Source organism: Pomacea canaliculata, linkage group LG6 (genome assembly GCF_003073045.1).
Source record: "Pomacea canaliculata isolate SZHN2017 linkage group LG6, ASM307304v1, whole genome shotgun sequence".
Lineage (NCBI taxonomy): Eukaryota > Metazoa > Mollusca > Gastropoda > Architaenioglossa > Ampullariidae > Pomacea > Pomacea canaliculata.
In genome coordinates, this window is record NC_037595.1 from 3,798,526 (window position 1) to 3,821,111 (window position 22,586).

The following is a 22,586-nucleotide window of genomic DNA, read 5'->3' on the forward strand; positions in this document are numbered from 1 at the left end:
ATGCTTTGTACATGCAAATACGCTATAGATATACATATATATTATATTGCTAAAATGGGATGCTTTGTTGTTGCAGCTCCAAGTACTGAGTCAGAATGGTGACAAATTTCACAAGAATTTGCACAGCGGTGGAATCTGCCAAACTGCATATATACAATCATTATGATAATTGCCATTCAATCTCATCGTCAACAAATTTTAATTATTTAAAATTCCACCGCATTGATCATTCTTCTGGCAGTTGTATAGATGCGAAATACAGATTTCTGTATTTTGACGTGGGAGCAAAGGGCAGGGTAGGTGATGCTGGTGTTTTCAGAGACAGTACTATATATAGCTGCTGCTTTTGAGAACAACACTCAATATTCCATTCTCGGCCTTAATATTGCTGTTCATATATTCTGGATGGGCAGTGTCGATCAGGCACAGATAGTTCTCCCAAAGAGTAACATGAGTACACATATCTTTTCTCCGACTACATGGCCGTTATTTACACGAAGCCTACTGTGTTTAAGCATTCCGAATCCCTACAGCCAAATGTTGTCGGACTTTCCCAGAAATCACTGTTCTATAAATAGAAACCTCGAGCCGTGTACACAACTCTACGTCATAGCATGGTGGGCACGGTTTGGGTCGACCACCTAGCACTCATTCATATCTGCTTAAAGACGATTGTTTTTACTGCTCTGAGTCTGGTCTATGCTTTCTACGTGCATGGTGGCATAAAAGTTCTTAAGCCGAAGCGTTCAGCATTTTTGAAAGAATTATTTTATTAACTTTAAGCATAGATCGAGTTTTGAGCGTCCAGTTGAGTCGGATAGAATTTTTCTCGGAGCATCTCCAGAGGAGAACGTGAGTTTATTTGTATTTTTACCGGTGTTTTGATGTTGTACGATGTTTTGGTTTGTCTGCCTGTTTTGTTGCGCTGATCCTAGTGTCATATTCTGAAAATCTTGGTGCTTTGCTACTCATTCGCGAAAAAAGAAAACGGACGATGTATATTAATCTATATTTTTGAATGCCAAATAACACAAGTACATACAGCAGAATACTAACTTCTAGTGTACTACTATTTCTGTATTATTATATGGTTTACATGTTTCCAGTCATTTAGAACATTATATTTTCCAGGCTGATATTATTTTGGCCATTGAAACACGTATAGTATATTTCAAGGCAAAGCATAGGGAATTGTAATTAATTAGAAATATTTAGCAGGTTCTTGAGTTTGGATGGGTATAAGTGACATGATTGCCAAGCACTGGTTGTGTATCATGCACACACATAGGAAAACTAATAATAATAATGCTTGTATAGCATGGACTCCCAGCACTTGGCTAGGCTAGCAGTGCTTTACATTGCCAGGCCATAAATATTATGAATACAGTTGAGACTGGAAGATATTCTATTTCTCACCCAACACACTCAAAAGACAAAATAATAAAATGTATTTTTACAGGAACTATACCTGTCAAGCATGGGAGCATTTATTTCCATTTTGTTGGACTTGGCTACCACTGCCATCATCATGATTTTTCTTTGGTGCTTGGTTATGTGGGTGAGTAAATAGTGATATATACATTTTTAATTTTTAAATATTTTTATGCTTTTAATTTTATTAAATACAATGCTTGAATTCCTTATTGATTGAAAAGAATTCTTCCTTTTTTATTCTGCAAACAGTTTAGAATGGTTCCATAAAGATATAGCACCTAAAGGGAAAGGGGTGGTCAAAGAAAAATTGCAATGCTTGTCCAGCAGGAAACCACAGTGGCATGGCTTTGGCTATGAAGTCAATAATGAATCCAGATATGGGTCAGATTTGATGTCATCATGCACTCTGCATGTTAACTCACTTGCCCACTCTTTGGGAAATTCTGACAATGTTCACATTTTTACAAAGTTGTGAATTTCAAACCATCCTAATTATATCCATTGAATATTTAGGAACAAAAGATCATATACAATTCTAACTAACTTAAACAGTCTTGCACTTTGTCACAATTTCCATCAGCATATCTTCATGTCATTAACTATAAAATCAATAAGCATTTCTTTTGCTAGTTAGTTTGTAATGTCTTAAATATTTATTTTTTTCCTAAAGATGTGTTTGTCTTTGAATTTCAGATGTTTGACAGCTCACACACTGAGAATGAATCTTCTCCAGAAATTTTACCATTGCAGTCTATGGAAGGTTTGTGCTGACTAGAAGAAAACTGCTGTAACAGATAATAATATATTAACACTTAGTAGAGTAGCCTGGTTAGTCTTCTGGCATCTATTGACAATTACAATCCCATGAGTAACTGGTTTTATTTAGGGAAAAGCTGAGAGGTCAGGAATATAAGATAGATATGTGGTGAGAGGGTAATAAATTTGTGACAAATAATCAACTTCTTTATCACACTAGTATTAACAATATTGTAAATTTCACAGTTTGGCTTTCCTCTTCTAACAAAGTAGGACAAGAATAAGTTAGGACCTATCTGCTAAGTATGTTAAGTGTTTTAAAATTCACAGACTGTGATCTGTCGTGTGTCTTCAGTATTTTACTGTTCACTGTTCAGTAAACAAAACTTGATTATGTCTGATGTTTTACTCTATCAACTATCATTCTGAGCTACTTAGTCAGATATTATAAAACTTTAAAAAGTTAGTTTTTCCTCAAGGACTGTCTGTCATCCAATAACTGCACTTGTAATTGTACTTGTTGACTGACTTTGTTATTACATAGAGTTTGCATCCACACAGGGAAACACTTTACAAATTCATTTATTGTTAATGTTATTACTATTTCATTATTTTTAAGTAATAACACATGCCATCAAAAGAACATAGGAAGGTTTTATAAGTATGATGACATGACTGACTCCATGTCTTTTGATCTTTTTTGTTTATGGCGTGGAATAACAGTTTTTGTCTGATAGAAAAGAACAAATGAAGGCTTTAAATGCTTGTAATATTTTTTCAATCATCTTATACTTTAAACAAAGTAATTGATTAAATAATAAATAGCATTTTAATTTTGCTTAACAGACTTACAGGAGAGATTGCCAATACCTGTACAGTGCCAGGAGGACCTTGGTATGCTCAAAGTATTTTTATGTGATTTCTCTCTTAACTTCGTTTGTTAATGCATGAAATCAAGCTCTTTGCAATATTACAATGTGCCATACTAATATTTTGACATTTGTGCTTTGCCTTGACTATCTATATAGCAGATATTTCTTGTTTTCTCCTGCACACTATGCTTTACTCCAACACGCAGTATGCTTATGAAGAAACCTAACGTATTATTCAAAACAAGCATAACTTTAAAATCTTTATGTAACTATTATTCTTGTTTATTATTCCATTAAGTGTATTATAATTTTTGAAAATCTCCTTTCAGTGCAAAAATTTCCTGCCACAATATTTCACCTGCCTTTTTTAAATATAATTTTCCTTCTCCCCTGTTCCCCTTACCCCCAAACACCCAGATGGTTCACATGCAAATCATTGTTTTTCTTATATAAAAGGACTTTCAGTTTTTTTTAAAGATGTTTAAAGAACTACAAAAATAAGGTCAACATTTCTTGCGTTATTCAGCTTTTTGGCTTTATAACCCTCTGATTGCAATCTGCTTTAGAGCTTTATCTTAAATTCTATTGAACTTTTCTGCAATTTTCTTTTATTCTGTGCAGGGTAAATATGGCCAGGTAAATATGAGTTCAAACTATTCTGTTTATTAAAAAAATCTTGAGGCATGTTCTAGTGAGGGAGTATAATAATAAAAATAATAATAATTTTATTCAGCTTCAGTTTATTACTGTGTGCATGAACATGTATGTTTTGAATATGAATATGCACATTTTTCTTCTGAGTTTTCAGTAATCGCTTGTCAGATTCTGATTTTAGCTGCTTAAATATCATTTACTTTTGCACACTGTTTTAATGGACAGATGCCTTAGGTAGCCCTGGAACAAATGCATCAGTGTGTGATAGAGAGCAGAAATTTAACACAGGCCTCACTGAATCTACCTGCAAGGCGACCTGTGGATCTGATGATGGTGAACTACAGTCTCCTACAGTATCCCATGTATGAATTATTATCTGTTATTCGTCTGTTTTATTGGTATTTTAGTTTATCACAAGACATTGTTTAGCTTCTTCAGTGTTATTCACATATATTTAACTTTGAACATTAGTTCTTTTGTTAATAATTTGTTTTTAAATAGTGTAGACATTTTAAAATAATTTTGAAATCATAACCCACCTTTTCCTGGTTCATTATTAAAAAATACTTGTTTTGAAAAGATGCAGAAGATTTTAATAATCTGTCCAGCTTTTTTTGTAAATGAGATATGTATTATTTTTTTATATGTGTGTATTTTGTCATATTTTTTTTATTTAATAAATCTATTCTTGTTGTACTCATCTTTTGCTTGGGGCTGAAGAGGGGTGGGTATCGTGAGCCATGTGGGAAGATTTTAATGACTGACCTGTGAACACTGTGCTTAATATTCCTCATGCAGGATTATGTTAATGTGGGTGGTAAGAGTTAGATTATAACTGTGCTCAGCACTGTGATGCCACTATCATATTTCTAGAAAGCAAGGGAGATTGTAACAGTCTTTGATATACACTTTTTATGTTGCCAGAATAATACTTTGTATTGATTTTATTCATTTTTGGAAGTAGCGATTGCAGTTGCGTACATTTAAAATGTTAATGGTATGTAGGAAAAAAATTTCAGTGTTTAAAAGTTGCTTTAAAATTTAGTGACAGTGAATCTATTTTCCCTTTTTCTAGATTGATGATGCACAGTATCCTATACAGAGCCAAGAAGATGGTGTGTGATATATTCAAATCTTGTGTTGAGTATTGTTGTCTGAAATTATGCCAGCAGCTAATGCTTAGTATTTTACAAAATTCAAAAAAAAAAATTTGGTCAAAATATTTTATTCACGACAAGCATAGATACGTTTTGAATCTTTTCATTGTAAGGTCTAACCCTGCAATATCCATGTAAAGATGGAAAGTGTGCTGGAAATTTGTAATCAAGTTTAACTGATTTATGACATTGCCTGTAGGCTGATAACTGATATATCTGGTACAATAATTCTTTTATTATTATTTATGACAAGACCACTTTAAATGTTTTTCAGTTGACCAGGGTGTGGACTGCATTGCCATCCACAGTAATGCAGATGCTATTTTGGATGATGACAGCAGTCAGATAGCTACGTCTGCGGTGAGACTGATAACATCATGTTTCACAGGAGATCTAGCCAAATAATAAAACCAAAAGTTGTCTGAGAGCTCTCAGAAATAGAAATTTATGGCCAACTTGATCTCAGGCAATTTTAAACATCCTGAAAATACTACATCAGGCATACTAAGTTTGAAACATGAAAAAAAATTTTTTCCCATTATTGAAAATGCCGCAAAATCCATAGTGAGTCACTTTCTTGGGAGAAGCTAGTTTATTATGAGTGATAAAATTTGCATATGCTAGTCTGAATTGTCTAAAATATCTTTCAGAGCTTATTGCTGTTAATTTAAGTTGGCTTTTAAAGTTATCTTGTGATTCCTTAATATCTTTCAGGCTTTTCTGGGAAGAGAAGAGCAGAAAAAAATTGAATGGTATAGGCACTTTAGAGCTTGCTGACATTGTTTTCTGTCAAACTGTTGAGCAAAATATGCCAGGTAGCATATTTTGAAATATTTGGAGTTCTACAATGAGAATTGTAAATTAAAATTGAAAAGTTATATGTTTGGCTGTGTATTGGAAAGCACATTCAACTAGAAATGTGTTCTTCTTGAATCAGTTGCTTCAGTTACCATGCTGTAGATTGTTTTCAGATGAGCAGCAGCAATGACAGGAAATCATGTAAATTAACCTGACAAGTGCCTTATCAAACATAAGCTTGCTTAGCATAGTATCGTTTCCTCATTTGAGTGCAATTGCTGTACATGTGACATTGCAGCAACAATAACAACATAGGTATTAAAGGTAATAGATGTTTAGAATGTAAAAAAATCAACATCAGTATTTTGCCTGCTCATATGTTAAAAAATATTTTCTTCTTATCCAGGCACTCACAAATAATGGAGGGGGTGGAGCTGGTGAGTTTCCTCATGAAACCAGTGAAGGCACTGCTGCTTGGTTAAAACGCAAACCTCCTGAGGTATGAAATGATGTTTCACATCTAGTCCTGAAGTAATGTTTCATAGCTAGTCTTGACTGTTGTCAGCTTCATCTTCTAATGTAATCATGAGTTTACTAGAATAGAAATATCACAAGTTCTTTATAAGAGACTCACTATTTGTGCTGCAAGGCCTCATTGTCAGGAAACCAAACCAGAGTGTGGAAGAACTCAAAAATCAGCTTTGAACCCTCAGCAAGAAGTCCACTTTTGTTGGCTGCCTGCTCACAGTGGAACCAGCAGCATCCAGAAGGCACACAATCAGGATGGAGCAGTCCCAGCACTCTGTCATTTCAAGAAGGGTTAGGGTTAGAGACCCTCATTAAGCACAGTTGGAAACCGCTAGGGTGGCAAGTACACAAAGATCCACTCCATCTCAGCCATGTGCAGCAGACCTTTTTTCCATATCAGAACTGGACCCTGATGCCTGAAATCACATCTGTGGAGAATATGGATACCAAAGGCTGCTAGGTGGAGAGGGAACACATCTTGTGCAGAACACATCTTGGCATCTGCTTTTCATCCATTTGCAGCCCCTTACACAGCCTGAATCCACAGATCTCAGCATCAAACTTTGGCAAACAACCGAGGATCTGGCAAAAAGGTCACAAAAAAAAGGTCAACATCTGGACCTATGGCATAATGCAACTCATTGAACAAAGAAAAAGAAGAATCATGGGTAAATTTCTCTGAGTTTATGGCCCAGATTTTCTCCCAGAAATCCTGCATTCTGAAAATGTTGCAGAGACAGAAGAAGTAAATATTTCATTTATGAAACTACTGTCTAGAGGTTCACAAGGTTCTCTTTTAAAAATCATGTCAAAGAAAGTTAAAGCTAACCATGAACTTTAGCATATCATTTTTCTTTCCTCCCTGCACAGGTTGTACAGATACGGGGAAGGCATTCCTTGGTTGACCATGTTGACCATGAAGGTAAAACCTATCCTACCAATCCAGTGCCTGCCAAACTTCCTTATCCCACCACTTCCAAAAAATAAACACCTGAAAGGGTGTGATAAAGACTTTCTTGATTTATGCTAAAGTTAGTTGCAAACTATGACAGGTATGACTCTTTTTGACATTTTGAGATTGGTTAGAGTAAAAAAAAAAATTTAATCACGAAAATTCAGAGCAGCCATTTTATTTCAGATGACACATCCCAGCAAGTGAACGGGCTCATGAGGGAAAATCAGAGGCTGCGTGCATTCCGGTTGTGCAGAAAATGTAGACAACTGCCATTTTGTTTTGTGCTTGTTCCTTGTGGTCATCTTCTTTGCTGGCAGTGTATCACGAGAAAGAAATGTCCAATCTGTGATTGGCAGATCAGTTCTTGGTATCCTGCTATATTGCCATAGGATTTGAATTTAGTAAACAACAGAAGGTTCTTTGTAACTGAACATATTAAAAACTGCGTTTTCCATGACATTCTGCCCTGGGATCAACTGAACATGCGGTACACTTCCTGAAGTCATTTTCAAATTGGTATCTTGCCTTCTCTTTAATGCATAATCTCTGTCACCACATTGTTTTTAGATGCAGTAGTGATCTGTAAGCTAAAGGCAAGGATTAGGTTGTTAAAATCAGATATGTCCAACTGAAGTGTATTAAATCAAGATTCACATAATTAGAAACTGTTCTGGGAGGTCTAAGTTGAAGGCATGTGGGAAAAGATTTATAAGATTGGAAGCAGATGGCACTAATGTATATAATATGTACAGCAGCTGTACAATAACAGCAAGTTGACACTATCATTTTGAACCTTCTTTTCTGTATTACTTAGCTGTGTGAAACTTTGCCAAATTTAGCAAAATATCCATTGACTTTTTAAGGAGACTAGATAGGCCACAATACTTCACCTGAAAGTCAAGAACCATAACATGTTATAGGGTCCATAGCAGCAACTATTTTACAGTACATATAGCACAATGAGATTACCACCATTTGAGTTCTATTATGTATACTTCTTCTTTTTCTTGTTTTCCTTTTTGTGAAATTTTATTAAATTTTTATTCAGCAAACTGTGTTGCATTGTTTCATAACTGGTTGTTTGTATGAAATAAAAATAATGTGGATAAAAGGAGTTTGAAGTTACAAAATAAAAATATGAAAGAAATGCAAGAATCATAATTTCCTTTGAAAGCATCTGACATACTGTGGATCCATCACATTGGGGCTGATGCCCAAGACCATACAAAATAAAAGTGCCATGTCACTGATGGAAAACTGTGATTATTATTGCATTTATTCTTGGACTTCAGCAACAGAGATAACACTTGTACCACCTGCTTTTCAATGGTTTTCTGTCAGTGACACAACAATTTTTGTCTCATCCTATTCTCCAGCCATTGTCCCACTTAAAAAGCTACCAAAATGTTTCAGACAACTCATAATCTATAATGTCTTGGTCATGATTATCACACTTGCACCTCCCCTTCCTTCAGAGAGATCCATATGGAACCTGCACTTCATAAATGACATTGAATTTATGGCAGACGGCAGAAATGAACTGTGGAGCATTATCAAGAGTTGAACAGAGCAGATGCACACAGAATAGAAGTTCCCATAGGCAAGTTAAGGTGTGGTTAACACCAAAGATGATTGCAAAGTGGATATATGCGCAAAACAGCTTTAAGTACCATGGAAACCACCCCATCTAAATCTGCCTACTGTACAGCATATATCTGCATTAGGATTGCAACAGCTGGTCACTCAGAATAATAAGTTTATAGAGAACATTTCTATGTCAAAGGCAGTTAAAAGCATTTTATGGAATAAAATGTACAAAAATACATTTACAGTGCATCATCCAAAGTTGTATGTTGCACACATATACAAATTGTAGATTCATATTAGCACCACTTTTGTTTTCAAACTACTCATCAGCCTATATAGCAGTTGCTGAAAGTTTCAAATTGGATGGGTTATTTACTGATGTCCAGACTTAACTACCAAGTGCCTGCACTTAATGTGTAAGTCCCTTATAGCTCCTCTTGTTCTTTGGATGCAAGATATGGGCTCTGATTACTGATACAGAAAAAAATAATCCACCCAAAGAGACCAAGGGAAACCATGGTCCTACATTTCGGATATATCTGAATACTATGATTAAACTGTAATGAATATCTAAGATGGTTCATTCGGGCATAGACACTATATAGTATCCTTGAATCAGGCTTGTTTCTTTTAGTAGCTGACAGAAGCAGAAATATAAACAAAACCAACCCTCTTGCAGACACAAGTCATCCCACTCTACAACTTGTCAACACCAGATATGCTGAACTGGGGGATGGTGGATTCCCAAGAATATGTGAATGCAGAAGCAAGCATCAGAGCCCCAGAAAATGGCGATATCCACAGTTCAACTTACGTAAACATTTGATCATGTCAAACCATGCACCATGTCATATTAGAATTTATTAAATCACTTTATCCATTTCTAAACTGATAGTGCTCCAAACGCAGGATTCAAATATGTACGCGACCACAATCTTTAAAAGGAACTAAGACAATGAATTAATTTTTTCCAATGTTTCATCGAATGTTTCACTTTTTTGTTACCTATATATGATCGCAAAGCATTTTCATTCCCTAAAAAAAAGCAAACTATTCCATGATGTGTGTAGCCCAAATAAGTATTTTTACAAGGAAATTCTGCTGTAGCCTCCCTTGAGTATCGTGCTTGCGGGAGGAAGGTAGAGATGGTCATCATGTCATGTTAGCACCAATGCTGCTTTCAACAGGTACACACCCAGTGACCACTGTTTTCTTTTTTAGATTGCATTCTACATACAGTGGAAGTGGCGAATGAAACTTTAATTACTCTGCCGTGCGAGCTTGGTTTTGTTCTCCAGCATGGATGCCTTATTTCGGAAGGTGAAGAAGTCTCCCACCGTCCTACAGAAAGGAGAGTCAGGAACCATTCGTCACCAAAGTAAGAACGATTTTAGAGTTATCAGAAGATGGAGAAAGATTTTGTTTTAAATTTAAAAAACCAGTCAGTTACGTTTTAGCCATTGTATTTTATCAGCGTACGTGTTAATCTGTCTACGATGACTCACTGGTCTAAAATGTGGTTCCGGATCCGTACACTACCGTATGACGACATCACTAGCCAAATTCCAGATTCTTGGAGAAGGTCTCGCAGAATCAACTGGTGCCAAGAGTTATTACATTGGAATGCAATGCTGGCGTCGTTGCATAGATCATGCTAACTGACAATATTTTTCTCATATTTGAAAAAATGCAAGGAAGTTTCTTGGTGGCTCTCATAGTCAGATAGCCAATTAGTCATTGTCATCGTCAGAAATTTAAAAACGGTACATCGAATTAGTGAATACTCGTGAATAAACAAAATGAACTTATTGTGGACTTTATTTGCGACCTAACTAGTAGGCAGATGCTCTAGAATAACCTCAAAAAGTAGTAATAGGAGTTTGAGGCTAGAGAATGTATAAATTTTAATAGGTTATATCAGTGCGCAATCGGCATTGCTATTTATCAAAACTTTTAAATGTTTCCAAAAATTTTGAGACAATGTCCAGATGATTTGTGAAAGAGTTAGTTCTTTGTAAAGGTTTTAGTTCTCAACTCAGCTTATTTGAATGATTGACAATTTTATTATGTTCGATATTAAAAAAAGCAAATTTTTTGTGTCATCGTCAATATGGCTCACTTTAATTTATTCCCATACTTGTATTCTGCAAATTAAAAAAAACAGAAAATTTCTTATGTGGATGACAAAAAAAAATCTTAATTTTTTTGTATAAAACTTCATTATATGTTATAAATTATCGTACCCATTTTCTGACAGAGCTCCCCGAAGGCTGGGGAGAAAACAAACAACCTGTAGCAGGAGATGATGGTGTGGTTTTCTACCTGAAGTACCTGGGTTCCACCTTAGTAGAAGAGATTGAAGATGATGAAAGCTATGGTGATGGGATTAGTGCAAAAGCTGTTCAAAGAATTGTTGCTATGGTAAGCTAACACTCTTCACCCATAATCCAGTATTCATTTAATGGACTGGCTGATGTTATATTACCAGCCATCTTATATTCATTATATAATGACAACCATCTGTTTTATTTATTTTTTTTGCTTTTTAATAATTCTTTATTTTTTGTTGTTGATGGTTTTAAGCAATTTACTTTCTTTTCTTTTTTTTTTTTTTGGTAATGTATATTGTGGGCATACCAGAGAAAATTCATGTAGCTTCAATGTTTAGGCTAGTTTGTTTTTTTTTAACCGTAGTGATTTTTTGCACTCAAATGTTACATCACTTGAACCCTTTGAAGCAACTTTTACATAATATATTTATACATAGTGTGTATTTTTTCATTTCTTTTGGAAATAAATTCTGATACCTGACATCAAAAAACTAATTTTAGAGGATAACCCACTTTGCTATTTCTTACATTTTTTTTTTTTAAGGCAAAGTCTATTGGTAAAAAGTTAAAGAAAATTGCACTGAGGGTATCTTCACGGGGATTCCACATGGTGGATATCATAACAAAAGAAATTCTTTTTGATCTTTCAATCTACAGGTAAGTTGGAAACAGAGAGATATTGGTCATATTTTTGTCATAAAGAAAAGATGATCAGATATTCTACTTCTTGATTACTTTAGATGTGGTAAATGGAAGACAAAATAATTTTATACTGATTTTTAATTTGACATTAAATGTGTAGGCAGTAACTGGATTATGCAACACTTTCTGTGCCACTTTTTTAAAGTGATGACATTTATTATATAGATAATAAGATACTGCTTATGCCAGTTCTTAAATCTGTGATACATTTTTATATACATCTTTAATGTTATTTGAAGAAAAATTATAGAAATGGTCTCTATATAATCAGGTTGGCTAGAATTTGTTTTTTTTTAAATTTTATTTATTATAATTTTATTTTTATTAAAAATATTTTATTTACCCTTTCTAGAAGGGAATGTTACAAACCTCCTCTGAAATTAGACTAAGTTGTCTATTGCCTTAGCTGTGGATGTGGTCACAATGAATTATTTGTGAAAAATTTGGCAAAAAGTTAGCAGATTCAGTACTAGTCAACATGAATTGTATTTCTCAAACACACACACATATGAGAATATGCATTGTTTTAAATGCATTGCATTTCACCGTATAAATGTTGCTTGTTTTCAGGATCTCATTTTGCACTGCTGATAAAAACCATGACAAAGTATTTGCTTATATTGCTCGAAATACTACAAATGAAACAATGGAATGTCATGCATTCCTATGTGCAAAACGAAAAATAGTAAGTGTTATGATTACTATGGATTAATATGTTGTCACAGCAAGTGGGCATAGACAGTAGGACCTGGTTTTAACTCTTCGTCTTTTAGCTCAATTTGGTGCTGGTCATTATGAGTTGTATCTGAGAAAAGTAGAATTTATTTTTTATTGTTGTGGTTGCTGCTGATTTTGGTAAGAAAAAAGCTTCTACTGTGAGGTGATTTTGCACTGTGGTATGGGGAAATATGAGAATGTGGGGAAATGGGGAAAGGGTTGCTGTTTTGTGGTGCCGCTTGTGTTGTCTGCTTTTGTTTGTGCTCTCTTTTCCTGTTGGTGTCTAGGAGGTTTGCCAAGTATGTTTTGGTGGTGAACTGTGTTTGTGCCCTCTTTTCCTGTTTTTAATCTGTGAGTCCTGCCAAGCTTGTATTGGTGGTGTACTGTGCTGATTCCCTCTTTTCCTGCTGTTGTCACTTGCTATTGGTGCATAGGATGTCTGTCCAGCCCATCGTGGTGGTGTATTGGTTGCCATGTCCCTTGTGTTGCTCTATTCTAGTTTATTTGGCTTTCTGGTATGATTATAGTTTCTACTTATTTTTGTTACAACCATATTCAGTATAATGCAAAGATGGTTTTGAAAAATACTTTAATTTTAAAATTGTTCAAGACCATTAGATCTACCAGAATGTGCCTAGAATATGCATGATTTGTCTTAAAATGTAATTTTTTGAGGCAAATTTTTTTCTCATTTTATTTTTATAGAAGCTTAATAGAAACTACATGAGCCTGGATGTGAACTTAAGATTATTAATAATTTCTCACTTAAAATAAAATATTAAAACAACAGAACAGACATTTGTGTTTAAGGTTGCGAGGAGCATGTAATTGTGGTAATTTTTATTAAATCTGTTGTTTCACACAAGACATAAAAACCATTACTTACTACATGCTTGGATTATGCGCTGAAAATCCATTTTAGTATTTTGCATTTCATGTCCCTGATGAATCTCAAGACCTTTTGTGTGTTTTCTTTGTTGTCGGTCAGGCCCAGGCTGTGACTCTGACAGTGTGGCAAGCCTTTACAGTGGCCCAAGAACGCTGGTGTGACCAGCAGAACAAGAAGGTCCGAAAAGAGCAAAAGAAACAACAGGTTCTTTTGTTTTTGCTTTTGTTTTGCTCTAAGCTATATCAAGACTTTCATGACAGAGATTTGGTCAAGCTCAGTGTTAAATTGCAGCACGTGGCTGGAAGTGTGAGCACACAATGTTTTTTGGCCAGTCCTATGTACATTTCAAGTCTCATGTAAATGTCAAGGAGCTCTATTGACATAACTTCAATTGAGACAACCTAATTTAAAAAGAGAAGAGCTTTTTTATATAACAAGGAGTATTTATGTGAGCATAAAGATTTTATTGTTAGTAAAAACTACATAAAACAGTGAAAACGAATAGACTGATAAAATTGTCGTAGAAATTGAGAGTAAATTTTGAATTGAGTCCACAATTTCATATAAATGAATAGCATTTTGGCTTTCAAAAGTGTCTCCATACTCTTCACTGCCATACCCACTGCGTAGATAAATAAGTAGTTAATGTGATACATTTAGAAGTAGTTATGACTAATGTATGTAAATATTTCTGTTTCAAAGGAGTAGACAAATTACTGTTAATTGAATATGGACATGCTAGAGGGAGTGACTTGAATGAAGTCTTTTATCCATAAAGTGTATGTTATCATACTGTGCATTTGTTCTTCAGCCTGTAAGGGTTTATCAGTGCGTCCAGAGACAAGTCATGATACAGCCAAGTACTTCTCAAAGTGCTGAGCTTTTTACTTTGACAGCAGAAAAGCAGTAATAACTATGACTAGTTCTTACAGTCATCACAAGTGTTCTTTGCCTCATGCTTTTTATTTTGCTTGCAGGTAACCCAACCATCCGTGCCACATATACAGCACTCAGTGGAAACTCCTTCAACACCTGTTACTACCTCACTATCACCTTTTTCAGACTCATTCACAGGTAAATATTCTGCTAAACTTTCTAATATGCAGGTTTTTTAAAAAGGTTTTAAAGGCATGTCAAGTGAGTGATGGAAGGGAATAAATACTGTAGAATGGAGAATAAATACTGTAGAATGGAGAAGTTTCTACCAGTCATCCTACTGGTTTTGTTAAGTGGTCAAAGAACCATAAGGAGCTCCCAAACTTTAGCATGGTATGGTCACTGTCTATATCTTTTTTTTCTATGTGATTTGGCTTTAGATGTACAGATATATTTTAAATTAATCTGTCAGCAAAGACTAAGCATAAAATTAATCTGTCAGCAAAGACTAAGCATATTTCTCCATATTTTGGCAAAACCATGAAAATGTATGTTTGTGTGGATTTGTGTGTGTGCATGCATGCACTTATGCTTGTGCATGTGTCTTCTTTTGGCCAATTTTTAGATTATGACTATTCCAAGACTTCACTTATAACTGGAGTGTCATGCTGCCAGCAGACTTCAGTGGATACAAGTGATGATGAAAACCTGGAAGACTCCTTTTCAAAGTGAGCTTGCTTTGTAAGATCACCAATCGAATTGTTGTAAAGGCAAACATATAGGGTGCTTTTAGTTTCTGTCATGCTGTGTCTGTTTCGTGCTTACCATCTTTTTTTAATAACTACACTTTTTCAAAGCTGCAGTTAAATAGTTCATCAAAAAAAATAGTGTCATCTAGGTGTTTCAGTTCCCTCCCACTCCCCTTAAAAAAAGTCCCACACAACTAGCACCATTTCATCTGTTCACGAAACATATACTTATCCCACAAACATGAATAGTACACAAACACAAAACAGTGGTCCTTGGTTTTAGAATCGGGGGCGATTTTCCAGTGTCAAACTAGGCATTTGACAGTTTGATGGCAGTTACTAGTATTTTTTATTTACATTTATTTAAAGAGCTTTCCTATGTCGAGAAACGTTTCATGTTCACTTAGGTGATTTGATTTGATCATCAGGTTGGCTGAAACAAGAGGTCGTGTTCGCTTGCCATCATTCAGCACAGACTTACGTCAAGAGGATGTTGATGAAGGAGTCCAGCAGTACATGGATGGCAAACGGTGTTTTGAGGAATTTTCTCGTCAAAAATCCATGGAGGATCTTTTAAATTTATAAAATGTTTTGCAGTGTACAGGATTTCTTACTTCATTCTGCTGCAATTTGCATGGGAATACTCTTTCCTCAAAAAGTTGACTTGCAGAAAGTATTCTTGAGTGAATGTTTTGTTCAATATGCAAAGTAAAGTGTGAAAGTTGGGAAATTCTTGGAGTTTGATAGTGGCAGATAGTTTCAAGTGAAGGTGATGTACTTTAGGTTACTTGGTTCAGATGAAGCACCTTGTTTCTAATGGCATGCAAGTTCAGAAAATATCGAAATGCAGGATGTTTTGTATAGTGATTGTCTTGAAGCTCAGTTACTTTAATAAGTGACTGAGAGTGAGGCACCATTACAGTTGTTTAATGATCGTACTTCCATACATAATGGTGACAGTTTTTATTTGCAGTTGTCAGACTTGCATACATGGCTTAAATGCTGTAATTCTGTTTTCTAAACTTTTCTTTAAAAAGGCAGTTGTTTTATTTTTGTCCAGTTCTACTTAAGCTGCTGAATAAATTTGGTGGACTTAAGAAGCTTTCATTTAGTCTGCTTTTTTCACGTTCCACAATTAACCCTTGGGTTAAGTTACTCGGCAGGATTTTCACTTCTTGAATAAAAGTACCATTTTGGGATTTAAAGTATAAAACCATATTTGAAGTGAGGATAAGAGGTGGTTGATGGAATTGATTCTGACCCTCCCATCCCTACAAAAAAAGCAAATAAAAATGATGAAAAAAAAAATCTTAAGAACATTGAATAGAAGCAGAACTGGTAATAAGTGGCAAGTAAGCAGAGACAGCATCTTCCAGATATTATTCTTGAACTATATCTTAGATGCCACTTGAACCCACGTCATTTTGTTTGGTCTCTTTGGCAAATGCATGATAAAATTTGAGATGCATTGATGTGTAGATTATTATAGTAATATATTTCAGCTGTGGTAGGAAGTTAAATGTATCTAAGCTATAGTTTTGAAAACTTCTACATGTAAATTAGTTGTTTTAGGAGGGGGAAAGTTCCTATTTGGTGCACTTAGTTAAGCTGAGAAGCTGGTTTTGCTTGGACGTATTAAGTTTTGAAAATCTCAGTATTTGATTTGATCTGTATTACTCTTTTCTTTTTCTTTAACTTCTTTTTTTTTTTTTTTTGATGTCCAGCTCAGTATTTTTCTAGATGCAATAAATATTTAAATAGATTTGATATGTCTTACATTTCCGAGTACTGACTTGCTTTTTAGAAGTGACTTACAGTCGGATTACAGGTGGCCACTGACTTTTAAGCTGCTTTTGCAGAGCTGGTGATCTTTTGGGCTTAAGGGCATTCCCTAGTTTTCTGTTCCTCCAGCTAGCTTCCATTTATAAGGGGACTGCATGGAGCTGAATAGGTGAGAGTGTGTCTGTACGCTGATATTTACAGGCTCATGTTTCAGGCTTTCTTCATAATGATAACATTGTTTTAAAATGAAATGCATATGGCTATATTTGCACGTTTGTATTGGTTGTCTTTAGTTGTTTGGTGGGTGTAGCTGTTTACTGGCTTGAAGCTTGGCTATAGTAAAATGCCTTAGCATCCTAGTCTGTCATAAATGTATGAAAATTTAAACAGAGGAGGAAGATAATAGTCTGGTGGAGCACAGTTTGAAATCTTGCTTCATCACACACACAAGACATATGTTATTGACTGTTTGAATACCAGTGTGCCAACATTGATATAAGAGAAAAAAATTAACTGCAGAATGCTCTACTGTATAGAAAATTTGAAATCAAACTTGCATTTTCTGTGCAAATTCATTTCATATCAGTACAAAATTTGAAAGTTCTGTACTTGTTTATTTGAATTGTTTTTATTGTATTTTGATGGACAATGCATTTGGATGTCTTGCTGTAATATGTCATCCACAATCTTCATTTGTTCATGGCATTGCATGTCAGTCTGATGGGCTTGTGCATAAATCAGTCGTTCGACTTTGCCATTAGTGAATTTTGTTTGTTTGTTTGTTTGTTTTTTATGCTTGTACTGGCTAGATTACCATGTTCTCCTCTGTTTTGAAATTGTGTGAGGAGATGCATATGGATTTTGTGGGTTATCTGTCATAATATTTAATCTTGGTGCTCCCAAAGGGGAAAATTTTTTTTGGTTGATGTGATCTTGTTCAGAATTTCTTTTAATCAAATTCAGCATTGTAAAACTTTGCTTATCCTTTATAACCAGTGGATTTACAATAACAGATTCTTTTTTCATTTGAACTTTTTTTACATCTTTATTTGGCTATAAATTTAGAGGGGCATTTATAGGCATAAAATGTAAAATAGCAGAGATATATTACATTTTGCAAACTGAAGTGGTAACAATATGGCAAACAAAGATGTTCTCATCATAAGATAGCTACGTTATACATAAAACACAAAGGAGTATAGAATTAATTAAAGTTACAATGTAAGGCAAATAACTGCCTAAATTAATAAGTCTGCTGTTAAGCTTACTGTTCGTCAACTGATAATATTTAAAAGTACTCAAGTAACACATAAAATACCCTGGAAACAGCGCTTTATGCAAAACAATAAAGAGTGGATAGACAGATATGCAATTTATCATCTATCTCATCTCAGTTACATGTTCTCATATCTTTAGGTATATCTTTGTTGTTGAATTGGGAGTTGATGGCAACTTAACCAGAATTTTATTAAGATCTAAGGGGAAAAATTTATGAATTCTCTAAACCAAAATGTTCTTTAAACGTGCAGTAAAGGACTTCATTAGTAATAGAGATATTATTTCTATATACGTACATCTTGTTTCCATTCTTGAATAAACTGATCTTTTAAACATTGCATTAAATCTTTTTGAAGGAGAACAAACTACAACCAAGATTCCAGATAAAATAAAAAACTATAGCAAGTAGTAACCTTCACAGCTAGGCTAATGTAGTTTGAATACTGAGTTATCAGTTGAGCAATCCTTCCCAGTAAGAACCTGGTTTCAGGCCGTCACAGGTTCATTCTTAATAAAACCCATCAACTTCCAACTGTTTCATGCTAATTGAAGTTTAAAGTTCTATTTTTAATTTGCCCAGACATATATCTGACATCAAAGGTAGATACTCCCACATGTGTGAATGATGATGTAGATGAATTTGTACTTGCCTTTCTTATTACTTTAGCAATAAAAGAAGTAAATGAAATGGCAGGGAAAACATTGCTGACATGTCTTTTGTAGAGACAAACATTAGGTATTCTATGTGCATCTTCAGATTGCTTACTATAACTACTTTCATATCATTGTCTATAAATTAGTCTACACATCTGTAATATTCTACTTTACATTGACACGTTTTGACATGCATGTTTGTTACATGCTAAGCAATCATGCTGTCACTGTTTTGCACTCTTGTAAGGTACCAACATAATTTTTGTAGCTTTAGACATGAGAGCTGTGCTAATCAGATGCAAGGATGGACTAGCTGATGAACAGTACCTGTAGCACTTTGTGGAAACCTCCTTTTGTACCTGAACCTAGTTTACAACCAAAAACTTGAACTGGGTTTAGGACAGGTCTCTTATTAGTTAAGAACGAAACTGATCAGTGATCAAGGTTTCTACCATGAAGCATTGCTTAAATTGGTCAGTCCATGTAACTGCTACTTTGGACCTGTTTTAGAAAGTACTACTTATACTGACAATTGTTTGACATTTGTTCTGCATTTAGGTCAACTTAAAGATAACGTTTTTGAAATCAGTTTTGGGAGCAAAAATGGAACGACATCAAATAGACTTGAAAAAGGATGCCAGTATCAGGATGGAGTAAGAAGTAATGCCATCCACTGCATTAATAGACCGAAGAAAAGTCCCTAGCACTTGAAAAACATATTATGGAGGAATAATATCATGATTATTGTTGTCTTGGGGATGTGCAGTTGCAACCATTCTTTATTAATGTTTTCTGCTCCTGCAAGTATTTATCTCCCCTTGTACTCAGGTCAGATGCATACAACAGTCTTGTGAAATGTTTTGGATTCATAATTCTGTGGCGAGATTTTTTAATTTTCATTTGGCGGAGCATGTGTTGTGCCTTGTACATGAAAGAAGATGTGTATTGTCAGCATTCTTAAAATTAGAAGCTAACTTAAGTAAGCATGCTGAACACTTAAGGAACATATAAAGAAAAATGGTCTATTGGCTTACCGTGGTTCAATAAAGAGGTTGGACATTACTTGTCCCTAACTTCAGTTATCTCATCAAATCATAGTTTAAAATATCTGGGGTTTTTTTTATTTATCCTAGTAAGCCTTTAATTATGTAAACAGTGACAAGAATAAATAATTTTAATAATTCATTAATTTGCCACCTATCCCAAGTGGTGAGGAAATGTCACACTGAAAAGTAAACAGTGACGTTGGGGCCCATTTGAACTGCTAAGCTGCCATGTGACACATTTCACAGTTCCTGAGGGTGCAGTAGCTTGGTGCTTGTCACCAGCTCAGCAGCCATCGAGTTCTGATCTGACTTCAGGTTTTTTTTCTTTGTAAAACACAAACTTTCCAAATCTGGCTTTCAGGATGGGAGAAGGAAGAATGACAGGCTGGGTGTGTGGAGTCACTGTTGTCTGACCTAGTTTGGTGTCTGCATGCATTTTTCGTGCTTGGAAAAATATCACATTGCTATATGCAAGGCACAGGGTAACTAGTAAATAATTCCCTTTTTTTTTTCATCATTGTTTTCTTCAAGGCTGGGAGATAGTCCTAGTGCCAAAATTGTGTGTGTGTAAATTATAATATGATGTCTGGTATTGAGATACAGCTTCTAGACTCACAGACAGCACTTTGTGGCTTTGAGACAGACCATAGTGCATTGTGGATTTTGCTTCTGTTGATAGATTGCCTCCTATATCCAGTAAATGTCAGTTGCTGGTTCAGAATTTTATGGAGATAACTCTCTCATCATATCATTTTAGTAGTGAAAAGAGAGAAACAACTTCTAGTGCTGTTTTGATTGTGTGTATAGCACTTCAAACATAGGAGCAGAAATTAAGCTCTTTTTTTATTATTATTATTATTATTACAACTACTACTATACCACATTTGTGATAATTCTGTGTTGAGTTTAATTTTTTTTAGTTAACAGATCTAAAACACTCTGCATGGACAGCTTTGTGTAATTGTTCTGCCAATTCTGATGACTATTTTACTACCATATCAGTTCATCACTATAAAAGACCTTTGTTTTTTTCAGTTTGAATTATATTGCATGTTTGTTGGAATAATACACCAGTTGATATTTTTTGTGTTTTTCAAGATTTTGATACAAGCTTTGGTTTTTGTCTTCTAGTCTTGTTTTCAGGGTCATGTCTCATTTCCCTTACATGGATTAATTACCTTAAACAAGTTACAGGTCTAGACAGACATTATCACAAATTCATGTAAAACAGTGATCATAATCATCTGAGCTGTTCGTTCCTGTTTTTTTTTATATTAGTTTTCCTTTTTCAGACCTGGATTATAAGGAAATGAGACTGCATTAACTTTTTCAAGATCTTTTGCTTTGCATGCAAAAATGTTAGTAATATCCAGACTTTGTGCTTTAAAACATATTTAAAAAATTTTGGTCTTAGTACTTTAAAAATATGTTTTGGAGTAAGGGCAATATCTTTTGCCTTAAGACTTTGATGTAAAATAGCTAACCCTGATCCTAATTAAAATAACCTTGAGTATAATTGAAGGGACAATGGAAATATCCAAGGCAGCAGAATAAACGTTATTCAGAAAAACAGGATATCTAGTTTTCTTTGGACTTTCAATATCTTCACTTCTTAACTCTCAGATTGCAGTGACTTTTTCATTGAGGAAAAACAACACACCCTGCTTCCATTCTTACAACAGAATGAAATATAAGGCTAAATTTTTTTTTGTAGACAGCTTGCATAAATAAAGTTGATTTTTTCTTTTGCCATTGCTATGTGTTTGATTTGTAGAAAGAAAGCAGGGAGAGAAAGTACATGTGTGTGTCAGTAAAACAGATTTTAAGTAGAAATGTATGAATTTGATGACATTCACATACAGGGAGCTGGGAGGGGAGGTATGTAAAAAAAAAAAAAAAAAATTGAGATTGCAGAAAGATGGAGATTCATAATAACTATCTTGAGGCCATGTATTACACTGCATTTCATTTTAAGTGTACAAACTGACATTTCATTTTGAGTGTACATTGAAGCTCCTGTTCATTTGTAGGTGAAAACTGAAAAGTAATGTGGGTTCCGCATGACCGAGTTACTGTCCTTAAAGTTAAGTCAGCCAACTTAAGCTTAAGTTCATGTTTAAGTTCGCTTATGCACATCAGCCCAGGTATGTACAGCGTCCCCACAAAGGTGCATTTAATACACACAGGATGAAAACCTCGTAAAGAATATTTTAATCACCATTTAAATCATTTTTCAAAGCATCAGCACTGTTAAACACCCCCACTGTCACCGAGATTCCTTCTTCTTCTCCTCCTCCGCCCAACTCACACACAAATGAAACGCTTTGATCTCTTTGTGGTATGTAGTATTTTTAATGTGTCAATTAAAACCAATTAATTTCAACTTAAGCTTCAACAGACGCCTTCAAACAAGAGAGACATGGTTTTCTCCTTATCGGACTTTCAAGACATCACAAGATCATCAGACATCATTAACAGTCAAGGATGCGTTTACCGCTGGCATCATGCAACTCGGCATTACATCCTCCACAGTATTTCTCCCTGGCAGGACGAATTACCACGACACGTGAAGTAAGTTGAAGTAGAAAAATAGTAAATAGTGGATTTTAAGTGAAAAACAAAAGTATTGCTAACAACATGAAAAATCTATTTAGAGGAAATGATTAAATAAAGACACGGTTGTTAGGTAACAGCTGTTAAACATGTAGATAATTGTTATTATTGTAATCAAAATGAAGAAAGCTTAAAGTATTAAATAGACCAAGATAGGTGAATCGAAACGACATGTAGATTAAAAGATAAAACAAATCAACTGGTAATAT

At 34.7% G+C, this 22,586-nt stretch overlaps 2 protein-coding genes across 3 annotated transcripts; both read left to right on the plus strand.

The window, feature by feature from the left end:
• Positions 1 to 589: 589 nt before the first annotated feature.
• LOC112566608 lies at positions 590 to 8,207 on the plus strand. The gene is made up of 10 exons (XM_025242867.1): positions 590 to 852; positions 1,460 to 1,558; positions 2,128 to 2,194; positions 3,037 to 3,084; positions 3,942 to 4,078; positions 4,792 to 4,831; positions 5,148 to 5,233; positions 6,078 to 6,170; positions 7,070 to 7,121; positions 7,338 to 8,207. The coding sequence occupies exons 2-10, from the start codon at positions 1,478 to 1,480 to the stop codon at positions 7,541 to 7,543; spliced, it is 810 nt and encodes a 269-aa protein (XP_025098652.1). The 5' UTR covers positions 590 to 852; positions 1,460 to 1,477; the 3' UTR covers positions 7,544 to 8,207.
• A 1,645-nt stretch (positions 8,208 to 9,852) lies between these two features.
• On the plus strand, positions 9,853 to 21,512 carry LOC112566301 (low density lipoprotein receptor adapter protein 1-like). Of its 2 annotated transcripts, none has more exons than XM_025242382.1 (8): positions 9,853 to 10,119; positions 10,999 to 11,162; positions 11,616 to 11,728; positions 12,344 to 12,458; positions 13,479 to 13,556; positions 14,357 to 14,453; positions 14,881 to 14,983; positions 15,433 to 21,512. In XM_025242382.1, the coding sequence occupies exons 1-8, from the start codon at positions 10,041 to 10,043 to the stop codon at positions 15,587 to 15,589; spliced, it is 906 nt and encodes a 301-aa protein (XP_025098167.1). In that variant the 5' UTR covers positions 9,853 to 10,040; the 3' UTR covers positions 15,590 to 21,512. The 2 variants fall into 2 exon arrangements, with proteins under 2 accessions (XP_025098167.1, XP_025098166.1); XM_025242381.1 differs by having other exon boundaries at positions 9,854 to 10,119; positions 13,479 to 13,583.
• The last annotated feature ends 1,074 nt before the right edge of the window (positions 21,513 to 22,586 follow it).